Source organism: Monodelphis domestica, chromosome 4 (assembly GCF_027887165.1).
Source record: "Monodelphis domestica isolate mMonDom1 chromosome 4, mMonDom1.pri, whole genome shotgun sequence".
Classification (NCBI taxonomy): Eukaryota; Metazoa; Chordata; class Mammalia; order Didelphimorphia; family Didelphidae; genus Monodelphis; species Monodelphis domestica.
The window spans coordinates 319,781,696-319,800,222 of record NC_077230.1 but is presented as its reverse complement, the minus strand read 5'-3'; the positions used below and the strand labels follow the sequence as shown (position 1 = coordinate 319,800,222).

The 18,527-nt window shown below is 38.1% G+C and overlaps 2 protein-coding genes across 5 annotated transcripts in view; one reads left to right on the top strand and one right to left on the bottom strand.

The window, feature by feature from the left end:
• The window catches only part of CAB39L (calcium binding protein 39 like), a 159,973-nt gene extending 155,817 nt beyond the window's left edge, over nucleotides 1–4,156 (bottom strand). For 2 of the 4 annotated variants that reach the window (XM_007495411.3, XM_056794839.1), the window contains exon 1: nucleotides 3,484–3,619. The gene's annotated coding sequence lies outside the window, so the exon portion shown is untranslated. Of the gene's footprint in view, nucleotides 1–3,483 lie in introns of all 4 variants that reach the window. The other 2 variants (XM_001368658.5, XM_007495410.3) reach the window with 2 other exon arrangements.
• Nucleotides 4,157–10,004: 5,848 nt separating this feature from the next.
• The window catches only part of SETDB2 (SET domain bifurcated histone lysine methyltransferase 2), a 94,539-nt gene continuing 86,016 nt past the window's right edge, over nucleotides 10,005–18,527 (top strand). The window contains exons 1-3 of the mRNA XM_056826129.1: nucleotides 10,005–11,175; nucleotides 16,977–17,102; nucleotides 17,804–17,869. Of these exons, the coding sequence (XP_056682107.1) occupies nucleotides 11,103–11,175; nucleotides 16,977–17,102; nucleotides 17,804–17,869 (265 nt within the window). The 5' untranslated portion in view covers nucleotides 10,005–11,102. The remainder of the gene's footprint in view (nucleotides 11,176–16,976; nucleotides 17,103–17,803; nucleotides 17,870–18,527) is intronic.

Here is an 18,527-nt window from a genome sequence, read left to right as displayed (position 1 = left end):
CATGGGTTCTTCCCTTGGATGATGACTTGGGGTAGGGTAAGAGAGAAAAGGAGTGCTGCTAGTCCTTGGATTTTGTAAACACTTATATTTGTAAATATTTAAAGATGCTTAATTAACATAAATTGCAGAACAATTATAGATCTGCATTGGTAAAGTAAGTCTCTTTACTGGAAAATTAGTTCTTTGCCTCAATAAAATCACATATTTAGTACAAAAAAAATTTTATTCCATCTAATTTAAGGGTAATGCTACTCTGGAGTAACAAAATTTAAATGGACAAATTGGCAGTGCTAAATGGTTTAGGTCACATACCTAGTAAGTTTCTGAAGCCAGATTTGAGCTCAAGAAGATGAGTCTTCTTAACTCTAGGCCTGGTGCTCAATCTACTGCAAAACCTAGTTTCCCTTCTTTGCCTTTAGGTGGTATTAACAAAAAATGTTACAAATAAACTCAAGGCACAGAATCATGGGATGTTAGAACTGGGTAAGGATAGGGGCTGACCTAGGCCAATGATGACAAACCTATGGCATGGGTGCCAAAGATGGCACACAGAGCACTCTCTGTGGGCACTTGGTCACCTTCCCTTACCACCTTCCATCCCCAGAGTTCATTACTAGAAAGGCAGGAGGACTCTGGTGGAGCTCCTCCCTTGCCCCTCTCCACTGTGCTCATTGACTTTTTTTCACATCCCCTACCCCTCTTCCCAGTAACCCAACTGGAGTGCATAAGGGATAAGGTGGGCTGCTCACAGGCAGCAGAGCTGGAGGGGAGTGGAACACTTGGGCCACTTCCCTCTCTCTCTCTATGTTCACTGAGGACATTCCTCACTTCAGCCACCCAACAGCCCAATGGAAGCACTTCCTCCCTTCTCTGTGTGGGGTAAGGGTAGGGCATACCCAGCATGTGGTGGGGATGAGGGGCTCAGCATTCTGTCTCTAAAAGGTTTACTATCCTTGGCCTAGGCAATTCTTCATCCCACTTAAAGTAAATGACAGGATACTGTGCCTAGAGTCTATAACTAGTTAAGAAATATCTTGATTATTAACTAGGTGTGAAGAAGGCCTGTATGTTTCTTAAGGTATGGCAAGAAGCAATTCTAACCAGTTGAGGGATTTGGTTATGCCCCTTAGAAGAAACTGCCTTGGGCTCCTCCTTTCTGATTGTAGCCTGAGAAGGATGTTAAAGGCTTTGGAAGAGCAGAGGCTTTGGACTTTTCAACTGTATCCTAGCAGTTGACAGTAGTTATGTCCTTTGGGAGCCAAATATAAAAGGGAAGGCAAATTCCAAGCTCTAAAAGGGCCCAACAGCAAAGCTATACTAAACTTAGGGGGCATATCTTGAGGACTCTAACAAAAAGGACTTCCAGGATCAGTGTTACCCCTCTGTCTCATGAGTACTCTAAGGTTGAGACCACCTTCCCCCAGACTCTATGGACTGGTGTTTTGAAAGTATGTCACAGATTTGGTAGAGGGATATTTTGCAACAGCTGTACCAAATATACTACTTTAGCAAATATGTTTCAAATGGCTAATTATCTGACTGACTAATCATATCAATGGCTCCTTATAGAAGAAAGGAGGTATACTGTTGGGGGTTGATAAACTATATATAGTATTAGAAAGACAACCCTTAAGACCTCTCTCTCTCTGCCAATTCCAGCAGATGGTTAGGAAAGTAGCTCCATAGCATGTGTTATAAAACTCTAAAAGATCTTTTATTGATCATAATAATTCAAATAATTTTACATATTAGGAAACAAGTCCCAAAAGGTGACATGACATAGTGAGCTATGTCTCTGTCTCCAGACTCCTAATTCAATGTTGTTTCAAAAGTTTTAATAAGTATAATAACTTATATAAGTGCTAGTTTACAGATTTTTCAAGTAGTACCAAGATTCAAAGTTTGCTTGGGGAGTGTTCTGGGAAAGGAGTGAGGTAGGTAAATTATAAAATCCTAGTTAGCACCTTAGTGGTACCAATTTTACTTATAAAATAACCATCCCAAGGTATAGCAACTGATTGTGAAAACTACTTGAGTTACATGAATGCATCATAAGGAAATACATTCAAGTGGTCACAATAACAAGTGAGACATCAATTAAAAGCATTATATTTTCAGTTAAGAATTTTCTCCATAACTTAGAGCATTAGACTTCGGAATCCTGTTACTCAGCAATACCCACTACTGATACAACACTGAATATAAACTAGTTTCTCTCAATCCTCCCCAAATTCTCCATTGCATTCTTGCAAATTATTCAAATCTGAACAAAGAATTCTTGAAAGTGAAGCCTTTTAGCCCGAGATAGAATTTATATTTTTCTTCATTATTATTACAGCTGTTTGCTTTCTTTGATGTCCTTGTCACCAAAAACCATCATACAGCTGGATCATTGGCTAGCCTTGAATAATTGAAACCTAAACTCAATGTAATAAGATAGTTATCTTCACCTCCACCTGCATGCCAAAACTAAGAATGGCACAATGAAGTCTTTCATCAGTCTAGCTGTGAGATCTGATGACTTCACAGTTGTGTTTGTGCATATGTATTCTTAAAATAAATCGATCTAAAATTTTTCTAATGGTGCTTTTGAGAAAAGAGCTCAGAAGTATGAGAGGTTTCTAAGGAGAAAAAAATACCTTAGATCTTAAAAGTTAAGTCAAATGACAGACATAAAATCTAACCCATAACACACCTCTTGTCACTGTATACAAATCTCAAAGTCAAAGTCAAAGCCCATGTTGCATTCTTCCCCTAGTCTGGAGATTTACTATCAGGGCAGAAACCACAGCAATCCCACAGAAGTGGGTGATTCAATACATCTCATCCTCCTGGACATTCATCCCCCTGTAAAGAGCAAAGGCAGTTGGATAAAAAGACTAGAGGACCATTTGCTGGATGTATACTTGTGGCGTTAAGAAAGGCGACTGATTAAAATATAACGAGGTTAGAATCCAGTATCCACTTAAGACGATATCAAACAAGACAATGATCAAAAGCCAACATTATTGCCCTAAAAAAAATGACAATGCAAGCAGAGGTGTCTCATTGGGGGGAAAAAACTCTCTCTCGTTCTCGTTCTCGTTCTCGCTCTTTATTACCATGACGATAGAACTCTGGAAGGCCACGGAAAGCAGGAGGGCCAGTAGACTAGGTATGCAAGCATCTCTCTGATATGGACGCCCATGATCTGGGTCAAGGCCAGGGCCCAATATGGAGATTCCGCCCCCCACCCAAAACAAAACAAAACAAAAACGGGAAACTAAAGGCTAGGGTGGATCCCCATCACTGCCACAACTCCCTCGCCTTCTCTTTTCTCCCTCCCACGATGAGAAACCCGGGGTAACGGGGTCATTCTCCTTCCAACAGGAAGGAGGGCACGGTAGCCAAGGAGACCTTTCCTCAGTCAGCCCAGACTCTCAAGTACCCCACCCCCTTACCCCCGGGGCAATGCCACACACAAGATGGCAGCCGCACACCTACCGGAGGGAGCGACGGCGCCACCGCTGCAAGGATGCCGGCTATCCGACTGCGGCCGATGCCATTGGCTTAACCCTGGAACGCGAGACAATATGAGACTGGGCACAGCCAATGAAGCGCCAGAGAGAGCGCACTCATCGGGGATCCAGATCGACAGTTGACAGTAGCCTTCCGCTACCTTCTGAAGACTCTACGTAACCGGCAGAGGGGTGTGGCAAAGGGAAGAGTGGCCAATGGTTGCTTCGCTCGGCTGCGCGGGCTAGAAGACCTAGACTCCGCCCACTTCGGGTTTAGCCTTAGGGATACCCGGGGACGCTCGGAAGCGCGTGTTCCGTTCCCGGTGAGGCGGGAATCTAGCGATTGTAGGTATCCGGCGGGTATTTGAGAAAAAAAAGAAAAGGTTGAGGAAATCTGGTGTGCCGGAGGGGTGGGGGAGAGGCCTGCGCCAGGCGCCCCGCAGATGGGCAGGAAGCCAGGCCGCAGGTCGGACGGAGGTGGCCAGATTAGGCACCTTGATCGACCCGGCGGCGGAAAGACTCCCCCGCTACCGAATTGCGGAGTCGTCCTTCCTCCAGTGCCGCCTGTCTCTGGGATCACGCTGCTTGCGGCCGTTACTGGGGAAGCGGGAGGAGGTCGGCCTGAGCCAGCTGGGGAAAAAGCTGGAGCAGCTGGCCCTTGGGGGCGTGGGCCAGATGGGGGTGGGGTGTGGAGCTCCAGTGTGAGTCTGCAGCGGGAGTGCCCCGCGCCTGCGCCGCCCCGTTCCGAGGCGCGTGGGCCCCACTGACACCCTTCCTCTCCCTGCCTTCCCTCTCTACAGTCTTGATTGAGCCCACGTGTGCCGGGAGGCTGTGCCTCGGCCGACTGAAGTCCTGCTCCCAGAGCCAGGGCCGCCGGCACCCAAAAGTCCCTGGGGCGTAGGAACGAAGTCTAGGAGTGCTGAAGCAAAATGGGAGCTTTGGGATCTTATAGCTATGATCCCACATCTGAACTCCTGCCTTCTCCGCCAAGGCCTCCTTCCACCAACCCAGGCTTTACTCTAAAAAAAGTCAAACTTGTGAAGGGATTATTTGTAGGCCTTGATTCAGCAACTGAAACCTATAGTTCAGCTTCACTCCCTCTCAGAAAGGTGTAGAGTAAAACGAATACATTTTCCTTTTTGATTGTTGACAAAGAGGAAGCAGCAGCTTTCTAAGGAATAAGGAGTCTCTGGAAAAGGGATAACTCAATCTTTGTGCCCTATTACTGAGCAAAGGACAGACAATGATGAAAAAGGCATGGCCAGTTCAAGTCTGGTGTTGGTGTCTCAACGAGGCACTTCCATTGATAGAAGAATTTGCTTGGTCTTTTTTGGTCTTCAATTCAGTGCTTCTGGCTTGACATAATAAAGAAATCTTACCTATGGAAAGGATGACCCCCTAGTAAAACCTAGAGGTTACTTTTTCTCAAAGGTATATTTCTGCCATTAAGTATAGCAGTGGGGTCCTAATTGTCAAGTTTTATTTCTTGAAGGGAAAGAGTTGTTCTCATATATTTAACTGCTTTGGTGTTTTTAAGAGAAAAAAATTGTACTTTTAAAGTTATTGGCTATAAGTTGGAAGCTCATCAGAAATTAAAATAAAATTGTTTTGTTCTTTAATTGTATTTTATAAATTTAATTGCATTTTTCTAGTTAACCTGGAACTACAGGTTAAATAATAATGCTCATAATGCCTTATGATATTGACCTTAGGACCATACCTGTAATGGAGTATGCTTATACTCATCTTGCAGATAAAAACTGTTGTTTTGAGAAGTCTAATGGCTTACCTGCAGTCACATAGCTAGTTAGTCTCCAGATAGAATTTTAATTCAGGTCTCCTTATTCCAAGTTGGTTGCACTATCCACTATAGTAATCTGCTTGCCATTTCTTAGATGTCTAGATTTAAGTATGTCATATTTTTGGTGGGGAAACACCTTTTAGTGTTCTTCAAGTTGAATGGCTAGTTTGAAAAATTAAGATGGCAAAAAATTAATATTTTCAAATGTGTACTCTTTTTCATTGTTTTCCATATAGTGTTTTACTGATTCATGGATGCAAAGAATGAAAATGTTTTCATTGTGAAGAAAATTCCTATTTAATTTGCCTACAATTCTGATCAAGCCTTTGAAGTAAAACTTGAAGATTAAACTCCACATGAGGTTTGAACATTAATCACCTCTTATGGTTTCTTATATAATGATTTCCAGTCTGAAAATTCATCAGACAGAGTTTATCAAATAAGAAATAAATGTTATATGATGACTGCCAGTGCTTTGGAGGAGGGAATATGGAAGTCAAAGTTGGATGCAAGTAATGTTTTCTAACTATAGTCAATGCTTCCTTTGATATACTTGTAAATCTCATACTGAAGCGTTTGACTGCAACAGCTACTACAAAAGATGGAAGAAAGAAATGGTAAGTTGAACAAAATTATTATTCATTAAAAAGAAAATTATAGAATGTTTTTGAAAGCAATGTGATTTCAGCTTGGGGAATCCACCCACTAACCCTCTTAATGTCTTGGTACCTTTAGTTACAATATAATACTATTAAGTTTATTATGTGTCTACAGTGTGCCAAACATCTGGTCTTTCTTGGCTGAAAATGACTTTTCTAAATTAAATGACCTTTAAGCACTCATATAGTTACCAGACTCAGGACCTGAATTTGAATTCAGCCTCACATATGTGACACCAGGAAAATCACTTAACTTCTGTCTGCCTTGGTTTCCTCAGCTGTAGAGTGGGGATTAAAAATAGCATATACTTCTCAGAGTTGTTGTGAAGATCAGCTGATATACTTGTAAAGTGCTTAGCACAGTGCTAGCATTTAAGTATTTAATAAATGCTAACTATCATGATTATTATTTATATATCTCATATATCTCTTAGGATTTTTTGTGAGAATCAAATTACATAATATTGTAAAGTACTTAGTAGAAGTCTTAACTCATATTAGACATTTCTTCTCTCTCACCAGCACTATTAAGTGCTAATCATTTGCTAGTGCCAGGAATATAAAGAAAAAAATGAAACAGTTCTTGACTGCAAGGAACTTACTTTGTATTGGGAAACAAGATGTAAATGTAAAGATGGATAAAATATATTCAAGGAAATGGAGGGAAGGAGAAGGTCTTGAAACTGAAGAATCTGAAAGATGTCAAAGGAGTTAGTGTTTGAACTGAGCTTTGAAGGAAGTTTCAGGTTCTTGAGATGGAGGTGAAGAAAAAGCATTGGAGGCATGGAGGACAACTATGTACAAAAATGTGGAGATAGGAGATGGAATATTAATGATAAGGAACTGTAAGAAGGCCTGTTTGGCAAGAAAACAAAATAAATAAAGGGGGACAATGTATAAGAAGCCTGGAAAAATAGAATGGAGCCAATTTGAGGTTTTTAAAGTGCCACACAGAGGAATTTGTGTATTATTTTTGAAACAATGGTGATCCAGGGAAACTTTTTGAACAGGAGAATGGATTGGTAGACATAGCCATGTCCCACCAGTCTTCTTAGGCTTTCATTTATTATTCTTGATAATGCTAGAATTCTTAGCCTTTTTCCTGTTGCAGACTCGTTTGAATTTGGTGTGGAGCCTATTGAACCTTTCTCAGAATAATATTTCTAAATGCATAAATTCAAATACTTAGAATTAAGTTATCAAAAAAAATTAATAAACAAATTCACAGACTCTAAGTTAAGAATCCCTGCTGTAATGAGACTCAGATTTGTTTAATGTATAAAGATCTAACTCTACCTGACTGTAGTGATTTTTTTTTTTATCCATTAGGGAAACTGAGAAGGAATAAATCTGAAGTGGGTCACTTCATAAAATGAGTCCAGATGCTCAGAAACTCAATTATTGGAACCATTATTTGTTTATTTTGTTCCTTGGTTACAAAAATCATTTTCTTTTCCTCCCTCCCCTTCCCTTACACCTCCCATAGCCGACACGCAGTTTGACTGGGTATCGCATGTGTTCTTGATCAGAACCTCTTTCCATGTTGTTGGTATTTGTAATAGGATGTTTGTTTGGAGTCTATTTCCCCATTCATATCCCCTTTGACCCATGTCATTAGCAGTAGTTTTCCTTTAGTGTTTTAACTCCCACAGTTTTTCCTCTGGATGTTGATAGTGTTCTTCTGTAACCCTCTGGGTTGTTCAGGATTGATGCATTATCACCAATGGAGGAGTCCATTACCTTCGATTGTACCACAGTGTATCAGTCTCTGTGTATAATGTTCTGGTTATGCTCCTCTCACTGCATCACTTCCGGGAGGTTGTTCCAGTCCCCATGGAATTCCTCCACTTTATTATTCCTTTGAGCACAATAGTATTCCATCACCAACATATGCCACAATTTGTTTAGCCATTCCCCAATTGAAGGGCATCCCCTCATTATCCAATTTTTTGCCACCACAAAGAGCTGTGAACCTTAAAAATTCCCAGACCCTACTTCATAAGGTTGGGTTAAGATCATTCCCCACTTTAAACAATGAAGGAACTTAGATCAGGAATGTGAAGACCTCTACTCCACCCCTACTTAAGCCTGCTTTAGGGGAAGAAACTCCTTGCTGAACAATAAAAAATGCTTAAACCCATACTTATAGTAAGGCAAAAGTTCTTAAGCTGTGCCTATTTTTAGATCTAATACAAATGGGTCCTGAGTACCTAAAAAGGTCAGACAACTTGTGAATTTACAAGGAGCAAAGAGGTGAGAACTTACTCAGATTTTTTCAGGTGTGAACTTAATCAAAGGTTTAAAGTCTACTCAGGTGTGAATTAAGAATGGTCTGTCCTTTGGAAAGCGTCTACTGTGATTGGTAGATGTGAGAACTTAGGGGAGGTGACATAGGAGAAAAATTAAAGGTAAATAGGAGCTCAGATAGAGCTGGGGATGATTCAGCTGGGAAACAGCTGAGGGGATTCAGCTGGTGGAGTCAGCTGAGATGGAGCTGGCCTGGTGTCTCTCTGAACACTAGAAGTTTGCTTGGGACAAATCTTGTGGTGAGTGGATAAAAAACTGACTGATCTCTCTCTTAAGGCTGGCCAAAGCTGGTCTAGTCCTTTTCCTATTATTTTCTCTTTCTCTCTTTCATTTATTCCTTAATTTTGTATTAATTAAAATCTCTATAAAACCCAGCTGACTTGGGTATATTTTCATATTTGGGAATTTTTCCCTGGCGACCATTTATTTTTAATATAAAAAACATATCTTTGCAGTCACAATTTAAGCAACCACTCTTAAAATAGAAAAGAGAGAAAGCAAAACCAATGCTTTTCTGAGCACATTGACAAAAAGCCAAATTAGGGGCAGTCCCCTATGGCATAAAAATGTACATTTACAATAAATGTTCAATCAAACTTCACTTCGATCAACCACACCCAAAGTTCATTCTGGATCTTCTTGAATGTAGTGTAGGTTTTCTGGCATCTTTCTGCAACAGTTCATTCTCTGGATTTAGGAGTTAGCAAGCTGCTTCTTAGCAAGCTTGAAGATCATTCTCAAACAAAAAATTTCAAAATCTTGGATTTTTATTAAAATACAACCTTCCCCCCCCCCCAAGTGGGTATTAAAAAAACACATCCAATTCAGCTCAGGATGCATTGTTGAGTTATGGGGGTGTATAAGTTAATTATTAAAAGAATTGAAAAACAACACAAACAAAACAAAAAATATATAAAGGGAAAAAAATGGAAGAAAGTTAAACTTTTGGGAGAAAGAAAAAACAATTCAAAATCAGAATCAAAATGCCAAAATCTATATATATAAAATGTTGAATAAGCAAGAATAAATTCATAATAGGCCCTTGTACAGGTCCAATTTAAAGTAATTTTTATACCACAGGTCTGTAGGACAGAATGCAGTAATATTTCACTTATCCATTTGTAGCCAAGACTCCAGGAAGTTGCCATACTATAAGAAGGAAAGGAACTAGAATTCTATTTTGATAGGGAAGCGTCATTCCCTGGTCTGATTTTTTTTTTTTATTCTCAGGGATATAGGGAGTCAGCATGATAGTCAAATTTTTGTATTTGTGTGAGTACTTCACAAAGTGTAGATACAAGGAAGTCCTATGACTTAACATATGTTAAGTGTCGCAACCTTGAGTCTCACACTAGTTTTCCCTGTGTGCTCTTTTTGGCACTATTCAGGTTAAATCTGTGCTCCTTGTTTTTATCCCTTTTTCTGGAATCAGACACAAACATTAATCACCGTCCCTTGCGGAACCTGGGAGTTTATTTCTGTGGATTTAGAATCCCTTAGAATTAGAAATACTTTATTTGTCCTTCTACATTTCAATAAATACTTTATTTTTATAAGTCTCTTTAGCTTCCTTGCACCTGGCCCTGAAGGGAAATTCACATTTGAGCTTCACTTCATCACTGAGGATACTTTTGACTACACCTATCAAAAGTGTCTGAAGAGTTTTGAACCTATATTGGAACAACTTTTCTATCTATATTTTGTGTAGCTTGCTATTATTATTTTATTTTACAGTTTGGTGAGCTAAATATTAGGACAGAGAACCTGTCTGATTTTAAGGGTCCAACTGTCAAATTTGGGCAGTTGGAGCCCTTATCTTGGCAGGGGATCTGTGGAAGCAATTAGAGCTGAGTTTCACTGTGAGCTGTAGTAACAGTGAGCTGAACTCTAGGTGGATACAAAATCCATCTTTTAGTCAACTTGATACAAAGAATCTGTACTTTCAGAAAACCTGGTGAATTAGCTACATAAAATCACCATGGGATTTTTTCTGTTAGATATGACTTCTCTTATTTTCACTACTGTAGCAGAATTTATACAGAATGTACTTGCCTATGACTTTTTAGTGCCTTTACTCTGACACTCCTACAACTAATCTCTTATGTCCCTGTGCTACTATTGTTTATCATGTGCCTTTACATAATGATCAAATTTTTGGCAGTTGTGTTTAAACATTTAAAAGCAAGCATCAAGCAAGCAACTGCAATGAGTGATCTAATTAAAAGTGAGCTTTCTAGAGACTAAACTAGATAGAATGCAAACTCAATATGAGGAATTATTCAAGGCTAAAGGGACAATGGCAGAAACTAAAGAACAAGACACAACTAAATTAGAGGGTGCAACTAAATCAGATAATCCAACTAAATTAGAAATGGAAACTGAAGTATTAGAAAGCAAATCCGCTCTTTTGTTCCCTCTAAGGGAAGTACCCATAGCTTCCCCAGAGTGTGGTATAGTGAATCTCATGTGCCACAAAAGGTTTACACAAGCTGATATAGACAGTTTTAAGAAAAATACTCCATCATATGAAGAACCCATAGGTGTTGTAAAGCAGTTCAAGTATTTAAGCTTTACAATCCTCCTTATTTGGACTTTGACATTAGCAATTTTATTGCCTCCAGTTAAAGATCCCCTTGAAATATATATTTTTGGTCTAATTCAACTATTTGCCTATCTTCATTTTAGTGTCTTTCTTACCTCCTCTGTACACACATCGAGGACTGATTTTGGGGTTCAAGGACCATCCTTGATAGGGAAGCCATATACCTTACCACTTTCATTAAACTACTTTTACCCTCCATTGTTTTCTCTCTGCATTATGAGACAGTACTGTTCATAATGGCCCATAAACTAGTATGTATTCTAACCCATTGTCATTCTTTGCAGCCATCCATCTCTTTTAGTTTGTCATGTGAGTCAGATGTTTGCTCTCTTGGTCTCTGTTGTTGCTATTAATTACCCTAATTTCTATTGTTGATCTGGATGAAATTATTATTGATGAGATAGATATAATTTATGTTAGCTAGTTCTCATTTTTCACCTTCAATTACTTATCTAATTCATAATTAAATAATTTCTTTTGCATGCTGTATCTTTTCTCTTGATTTTTGTTGGCTTTTGTTTTTGAATTTTTTTTTTAACTAATTCTGATCTTATTTCTGATGAGTTGATGGTCTGACTATATACTGACAGCTGACTCAGGAATAACTAAGTGAAATACAAGTATTTTCTTGTATGCTAAAATACATTATAATCTATCTTGTTCTTTATGGTTTTATTTAGTGGTTTCTGTATAAAGCAACTACCAGTTTCCCCCCCAAAAAGTGTGTTTATGAGGCATCTCCATAGCCTCTCTCTTTGCTTTTCCCTATGCCATTTTTCTCCCTGTCTTCTTCACCTTTTTTTACCTTTGAATTTGTTGCTGAATGTTAAGTGTATACACAGATTTGATTTTGAGGATCTTAGCAGATTTTTTGTTGAATTTCTCTCAACTTCATCCTCAGAAACTGATGATGATGTATAAATTGCATTTATTTTCACCATAGTGTTTTTTGCAGTTACATTTTATTGATTCTGAAGTATGTGATGACCAAACTTCCATGCTTTCTTGTGGTTGTGTGTTAAACTTTTTTCTCCAGCTCTTTCCTTTGACTGTCCAAGGAGAACCTGAGAGCCAGTCTTCCATTTAGTTCTGCTTCTTTCTCCTGATTTCACTTATAGAATAAATGTCAAGATTGATATCATTCTGCTACTCCAGGAGTGTATCTTTATACAAGGATCTCAATTTCATCAGTAGTCAAATTGAAGTTTGTGGACAGTCTTTTAAAAAATAACAATGGTGTTTTTTAGTGCCCTCTGTCCCTCTTCCCCTTTTCTACCACTGTTGTGCTGCTCTGAGGAAGGGATTTTATTTTCTTTGTTGCATGGAATGCTGTGGCCAAAAAAAAAATCATCAACTGGTCAGTCTACTGATGATGTGCTTCACTATAAAAATAAAGTTGGTCTGTTATTGGGATGTAATTGAGGCTTTGTCAATAATTGAGGCTTTGTCAACATGGTAGAATCTGCTGGAACTAAATTATACAGTGCTAGCATTGCCTTTGAGAAACTAGGGTCACCATGCCTCTGAGGCATCTGAGTAAAACTTTATGGAAGGAACCATCAAATTTCAAATGAAGATAATTTTTGCTCAGTTTTATCTGTGTGTTTTCTCTAACTTTCTCTTTCCCTAAAGTTGGACCATCCCAGTTACAAGAATTATAACAGTAAGCCATGCAAAATGTGAATTAATTTGTTAAATTCTAGGATTAGCCATAAAAAATGTACCAAGTATTAGTGTATATGAGTCACATATAAGGGAGAGAATCCTCAAGAGGAAAGGTTCAGAAAACAGGAGATGTCTAATTACAATTGTTCACAATTTTGTCTAGAACAAAATTGTTAAGAAGCTACTAGGCCTTTTATATAGTGATCCTTTCCTAGTTCTATAAGGTCTCAGTGATATCCTTTAATATGAACTTTTTTCTTTCTGTATAGAAGATCTGCTAGAAGGGAGAACAGGGCCTTGCATAGTAAAAGATTGAATAATAAGACTTTTGGAAATATTTGGTCAGTAAATTCAGTTCAACAAACATTTATTAGGCTCTACTGTAGATGCTGGAGTTAGGAAGACAAGACCAAAGAACTTACCTTCTACAAAATGGATGGAATGCTAGCTTTCTCAATACTTGTTACATTCTGTTGTTTATGTACTTGAAGAATATAGTTCTGTAGTGCTGTAAACACGCCTAACTAATATAGTGGAATGGAATACTTTTTGAAGGTTAAAAAGAGATGTGTTGGAAAATCACTGAGACAAGCTTTTCTTAAATTAAGAACAGAAGCAGTCCACCTCTGACTTATGAGAATTCTTTTTCCCCTTCACTCTGAGCTCTTCCCTTGGCCTTCTGGGCATAGAAAAGAAACAGTGGCAGCAATATCGTCTTTGTTGCTTAAGTTTCCCTAATTCATGGTACAGAAGACATGAAGGACTGAATAGTTCTTCCTGTCAGAAAACTTCAAAAAAGATTTCTTTATTATCCTTTCCTGGGTGTGCATTATGGTAGCAATTGCATCTTTGCAGTGTTGTTAAAATTAATTCAGCTTCAATTTGTTAAGCCCCTCACTGTCTCAGGTGATAAAAAGACACAAAAGGAAAAATTCCTTATCCATAAGGAGTTTACATTATAACTAGAAGGAATGTCAGATGCATTTGTATTTTTTAAAAAGTAAACCAAGGTAGTAATTTCATTGAAGATAGGATACAGTTTGGGGAGGGATATTCACATAGGGAAGTAGGATGCACTTGAGCTGAGCCTTGAAGAAAAAGAAAGAATTCTAATGAAAGGGGTAAAGAGATTATGCATTTCAGGTATGGAGGTTCAAGAGGAGAAGATGAGATAAGAGAACAGTTAATAGTACAGTTTGACAGGAGTGTTGAATTAGTGAAGGAGAATAGAAAGATTATTTTAGCAAGTTTGTGAAAATTCAAATGAAGGACAGAAATGTAAAGTGGTGGAGTCAGATACAACCAAGATTGAATACTGCCTCAGAATTACCTGTGTGATCTTATTAGGCAAATTACTTGACGTATTTCAGTCTTTGTTTCCCATTCTTTAATAATAGTACCTGCTTCACAAGTTTATTTTTAGAATCCAATGAGAGAATGCCTATAAAATGCTTTGTGAAGCCTGAAAGAACTCTATAACTGTCATGATGATGATGATTGTCCACCTAAGGAAATAACAACCTGGACTTACATTGGGATGGTAGAGGAAAAGATGGGTACAAGAGAGCTTCTGGAAGTAGAATTTACAAAACTTAGTAACTGAGTGGTTAGAGAAATGAAGAGTCCCAAGTAACTTTCCTCCTTGGACTTGGATGACTAGGAAGAAAAGGATCAACAGAAATAGGGAACTTGTGGTGAGGTGATAGCTTTGTTTTAAGAAGTAGTTGATAATGTCAGTTTTGGACTGGTTCCATTGAGATGTCAGCAGGTAGCTAGAAATGTGGGACTGTATCTCAAGGAAAATATAAAGGGCAAATATATATACATTTTTAAGTCCTCATATATACCTCTTAATTGGTGAGTATTTTTCTCCGATCCCTAGTGGCTAGTACATAGCAGACACCTAATAAATATTTGTCAAACTTAATTGAATCTCTATAGAGATCATAACCAAATCTATAGAGATCATAAAGCCATAGTACTGAATTAGATCTCTAAGATACAGTGAGTATAGAGAGACAAGGTAGAGCCTTAAGCAATGCCCACGTTTTTTAAAAAAAAGAGTAAGGTGAAGTGACCAAGGAGATTAAGAAGCGATGAGACAGGAGACCAACTAGAAGAGAGTAGTGTCAACGTAGAAGAGAAAACCAAGAAGTAGAGATTGATCATTGGTGTCTCATGATGTCTAAAGCTCAAGAGAGATGAAGACTAAGAAAAGTGCATTGGATTTAGTAAGTAAGGGACACCTGGAGACTTTGAAGAAAGCAAAGTCAGCAGAAAGATGAAGGTGGAAGTTGTGGTGGAGGTAGTTGTTGGGAATAAAAATTTATCTTGGAAATTTTATACTAAATTTATAAGTATTTATTAGTAAAAAGAAAGAAAGAGAAACAAGGTTTTTAGCCTATCTAACTTTAAAAGTCCCCAGCCAAGTTACTTCTATTCCATCCAGTCCTAGATTCTCTATGGGGACTGGTCCATTTCACAATGGGGGCCTAGAGGCCCATCTACCCTCATAATAAGGCCAGACAAATTGAAGGCCAGCTAAGGAGCAGGCTTGAGTTCAGGAAGGAACCAGAGCCCATGAGCCTGAGGTCCTGGGTTCCCACTTCTCTGCTTGTTGGAGTTGGCTTAAATAAGTGCCTGGATGACTGAGAGAAAGATCTTTCACAAGCTCCAAAAATGGGGGGGGGGGGGGAGGAGAGAGAGAGAGAGAGAGAGAGAGAGAGAGAGAGAGAGAGAGAGAGAGAGAGAGAGAGAGAGACTGACTGACTGTACGCGAACCCACTTCACATACTGACTTTTTCAAGCTCAGTTTTAACCCTTCCCCAAGATCTTCCAATTGGCCAGGGTTTTTTTTTTTTACCTTAGTCCCCACACTTCACATCCTTTGACTTCTGCTGTCTGGAATTCTGCCTGCTATGCTGGCAAATGAGGATACATGATGATTCTGTGACTCCTTTAACATAAGACTTTGGAGATCTGATGGTCTTATAGATATTTAATTCACACAGGTTGAAGAGTAAGTGCGTGCTAAAGGAAGGGTAATACTGCTTCTTCCTTCTTTGGTACTCATAGAAATGATCATCCCTTTCTTGGAAATTCTTGTAAGACTTGGTGCTTGGTAACCATCTTAATTTTGTTATAATGTATTGTATAGTGGATTTGTGGTCTCAACAATGCAAATACTTCTTCCAATAAAATTCATCCCAGCTCATTCTTCTCTTCTGGTACTCTGTACCTAATGTAGGCACTTATAACAATATTTGTGGCATAGTGGATGCTTAGTTGAATACATATGTGCAGAAAGGAGAATTAAGGTAGTCACGGTTCATTTACACGAGATACTTCACCTACAAGGTCAGCTAATTAAGCAAATATATCTTTTGCTTGAATAAATTTGATAATTACCTCAGTTCTCCCCTTTGTAAATGTAGTTGTACCCTTAGAGGAATGCACTTTTATACTTCTGGGACCATAGGATACCTTGACAAAAATGGTTGGATTTTCTTTCCTCCTTCTACATAATTTCTTATCTTCCCAACTAGTTCATACACTCATTGGAAGTATGGATTACATAGCTTATAATATTTAGGATCACCCACAGATCCCTTGCATAGTATGAGTACTCGGCAAAATCTTGTTGATTTATAGGTACATGAGGAATACCTTGTGAATTTTAATTTATATGGAGGAAGAATTGGCCCATTAAAAAAATTTCTTGTGACAGATGCCATCCATTATCATTTAGTCCATTTATTATGTATCATCTTAATTGTACTTAATTGTGCCATACTAACATTTTATAAATAAAGTGTACTTAATATTTGAGAAGTACTTATATTGCTTCTAAATTTAGTATTATGATGTATGACTTCTGCCAATTAATTTTAATTGCCATTCAAATTTCTGATTTCAGCTTTTCAAAGATTGTCTCTAGGGATGTTTCCAACACTAGTTAGCTCTTTGTGGTGTAGTTGAGGTACTATTATGTAGCAGAATTGCTTTATATAAAAAATGTCACCTGTTTTATTTTGTATGAGCATTGAGAAAGATGGGTGAAAGATAAAAACTAACATAACGTATTCTTCTGATGCCCCTTTCATATAGGAGTCAAAGATTAATTATATTTAACTCTAGAATTTGGAAGCACATGAGCTGAAGACAGTCCTATTTTGGTATCTTTTGTTTCTGCTTCCTTATAGAAGATAACATTTTATTACATGATAAACTTAACTTTTCAAAAAGGAAACTGATTTGTTTGTGCCATTAGTTTAATTCTTTTTTCTTTTCATGTAGCAATGGAAAGATACCAACTTCACTGGTGCTACTTCATGTATTTTTTAAATGAAGCTTCATGTGAACTTTGTGGGATGGTCTATGATGTGTCCCCCCTACCTCCAAGACATCCTTTTGCTTCTTTTTTTAACATAATATTTGTGTTTCAGGTGATGCAAAAGCTTTTTGGAGGGAACTGGAAGAGGATGGAAAATTGGACTTGATATTTGAACATGTACAGAATGTACTGTTGTCATTGAAACAAAAGATCAAAGATGGGTCAGCCACAAATCAAGGTATGAAGGGAGGAGTTTGACATACCTGAACTTGCTGTCTGCCCAGTGTGGCCTGTTGGTATTACAGTTATAATGAAACTATCCTGAGTACCATTAGAAAAAAACAAAATAATTTCTTGCATTTATCTTTATTGCATTGGTGATCCATTTACTTTTTTTTTTTAACCCTTACCTTCCATTGGTTCTAAGACAGAAGGTTAGACAATGGGGTAAGTAACTTGTCCAGGGTCACATAGCTGTGAAGTGTTTGAGCTAAGATTTGAACCCAGGACCTCCCATCTATAGGCCTGGCTCTCAATCCACTGAGCCACTCAGCTGCACCTTGATCCATTTACTTTTAACATGTTATAAGAATTTTGGGACATGAGGACAAGGTGCTTACTTTTGAAACTACTGGGCTTTTATCACTACACTGCCATTTAAAACAACCTTGCTGATGATCTTTTGGAAGAAAAACTTACATTATATTTGTTCAGTCCATTCATTTTTCCAGTGTACAGATTATCTTTAAAACTATCTGGGTTTGGCCCCATCAGCATTCTTTCAGTCAGTTCTGAAACTTAGTTTCTTCCTAAAATGTTTTGTTTTATATATTAGAGATCCTCTTGTAGTTTTTATCTTTTGTTATATTTATCAGAAACTGAACAACCCTTCACATTCCTTCCCCATGCCTCCATCCTCTTCTTTTTTTTTCCACACAGAGTACATCCAAGCCATGACCCTGGTGAATGAAGCAGTTACAAGTAACACTTTACTCTTGATAAAAGGTATGTACATTTTATAAATGATAAAAGGTATGTACATGTACCCTTTCTTGTGTGATCTAGGTATTTTCTCTGCATGTGGCAGGCTATTCAACCTTAATATGGTATTTATTAACTCAAGACAACAAGAGATACACATAAGTCATGATTGCAGGGGCAGGTAAGTGACACGATGGATAGGGAGCTAGGCCTGGAGATTAGGGGGTCCTGGTTTCAAATGTGACCTTGGACCCTTACTAGCTTTGTGACCCTGGGCAAGTCACTTAACCCCCATTGCCTATCCCTTACCACTCTTCTGCCTTAGAACCAATACAGAGTGTTGATTCTAAAAGGAAGGTAAGGGTTCTTTTTAAAAATTTTATTCCAGATCATGATTTGTTTTATAAAATGAAGATTCCCACAAATTCAGTTCCCACCAGGAACTGTCTCTTTCTTCCTCCCCTACCCAATAATATAACAAGAGAGAGAGATCAAGGTTATAGTAAAGTTTCATTATTCCTAATTAACTTGACTTCTAAGAGGCTTGGCCATGTTAAAGTGAGTTTAGAAGAGGATAATATGAAAGTTCTATATGACAAAATAAGTTTTTCTGCTATAGCAACTTTGTTCAAGCATTAATTAGATGTAAAGGAAAATATAAAATATCGAACAGATTTTAATT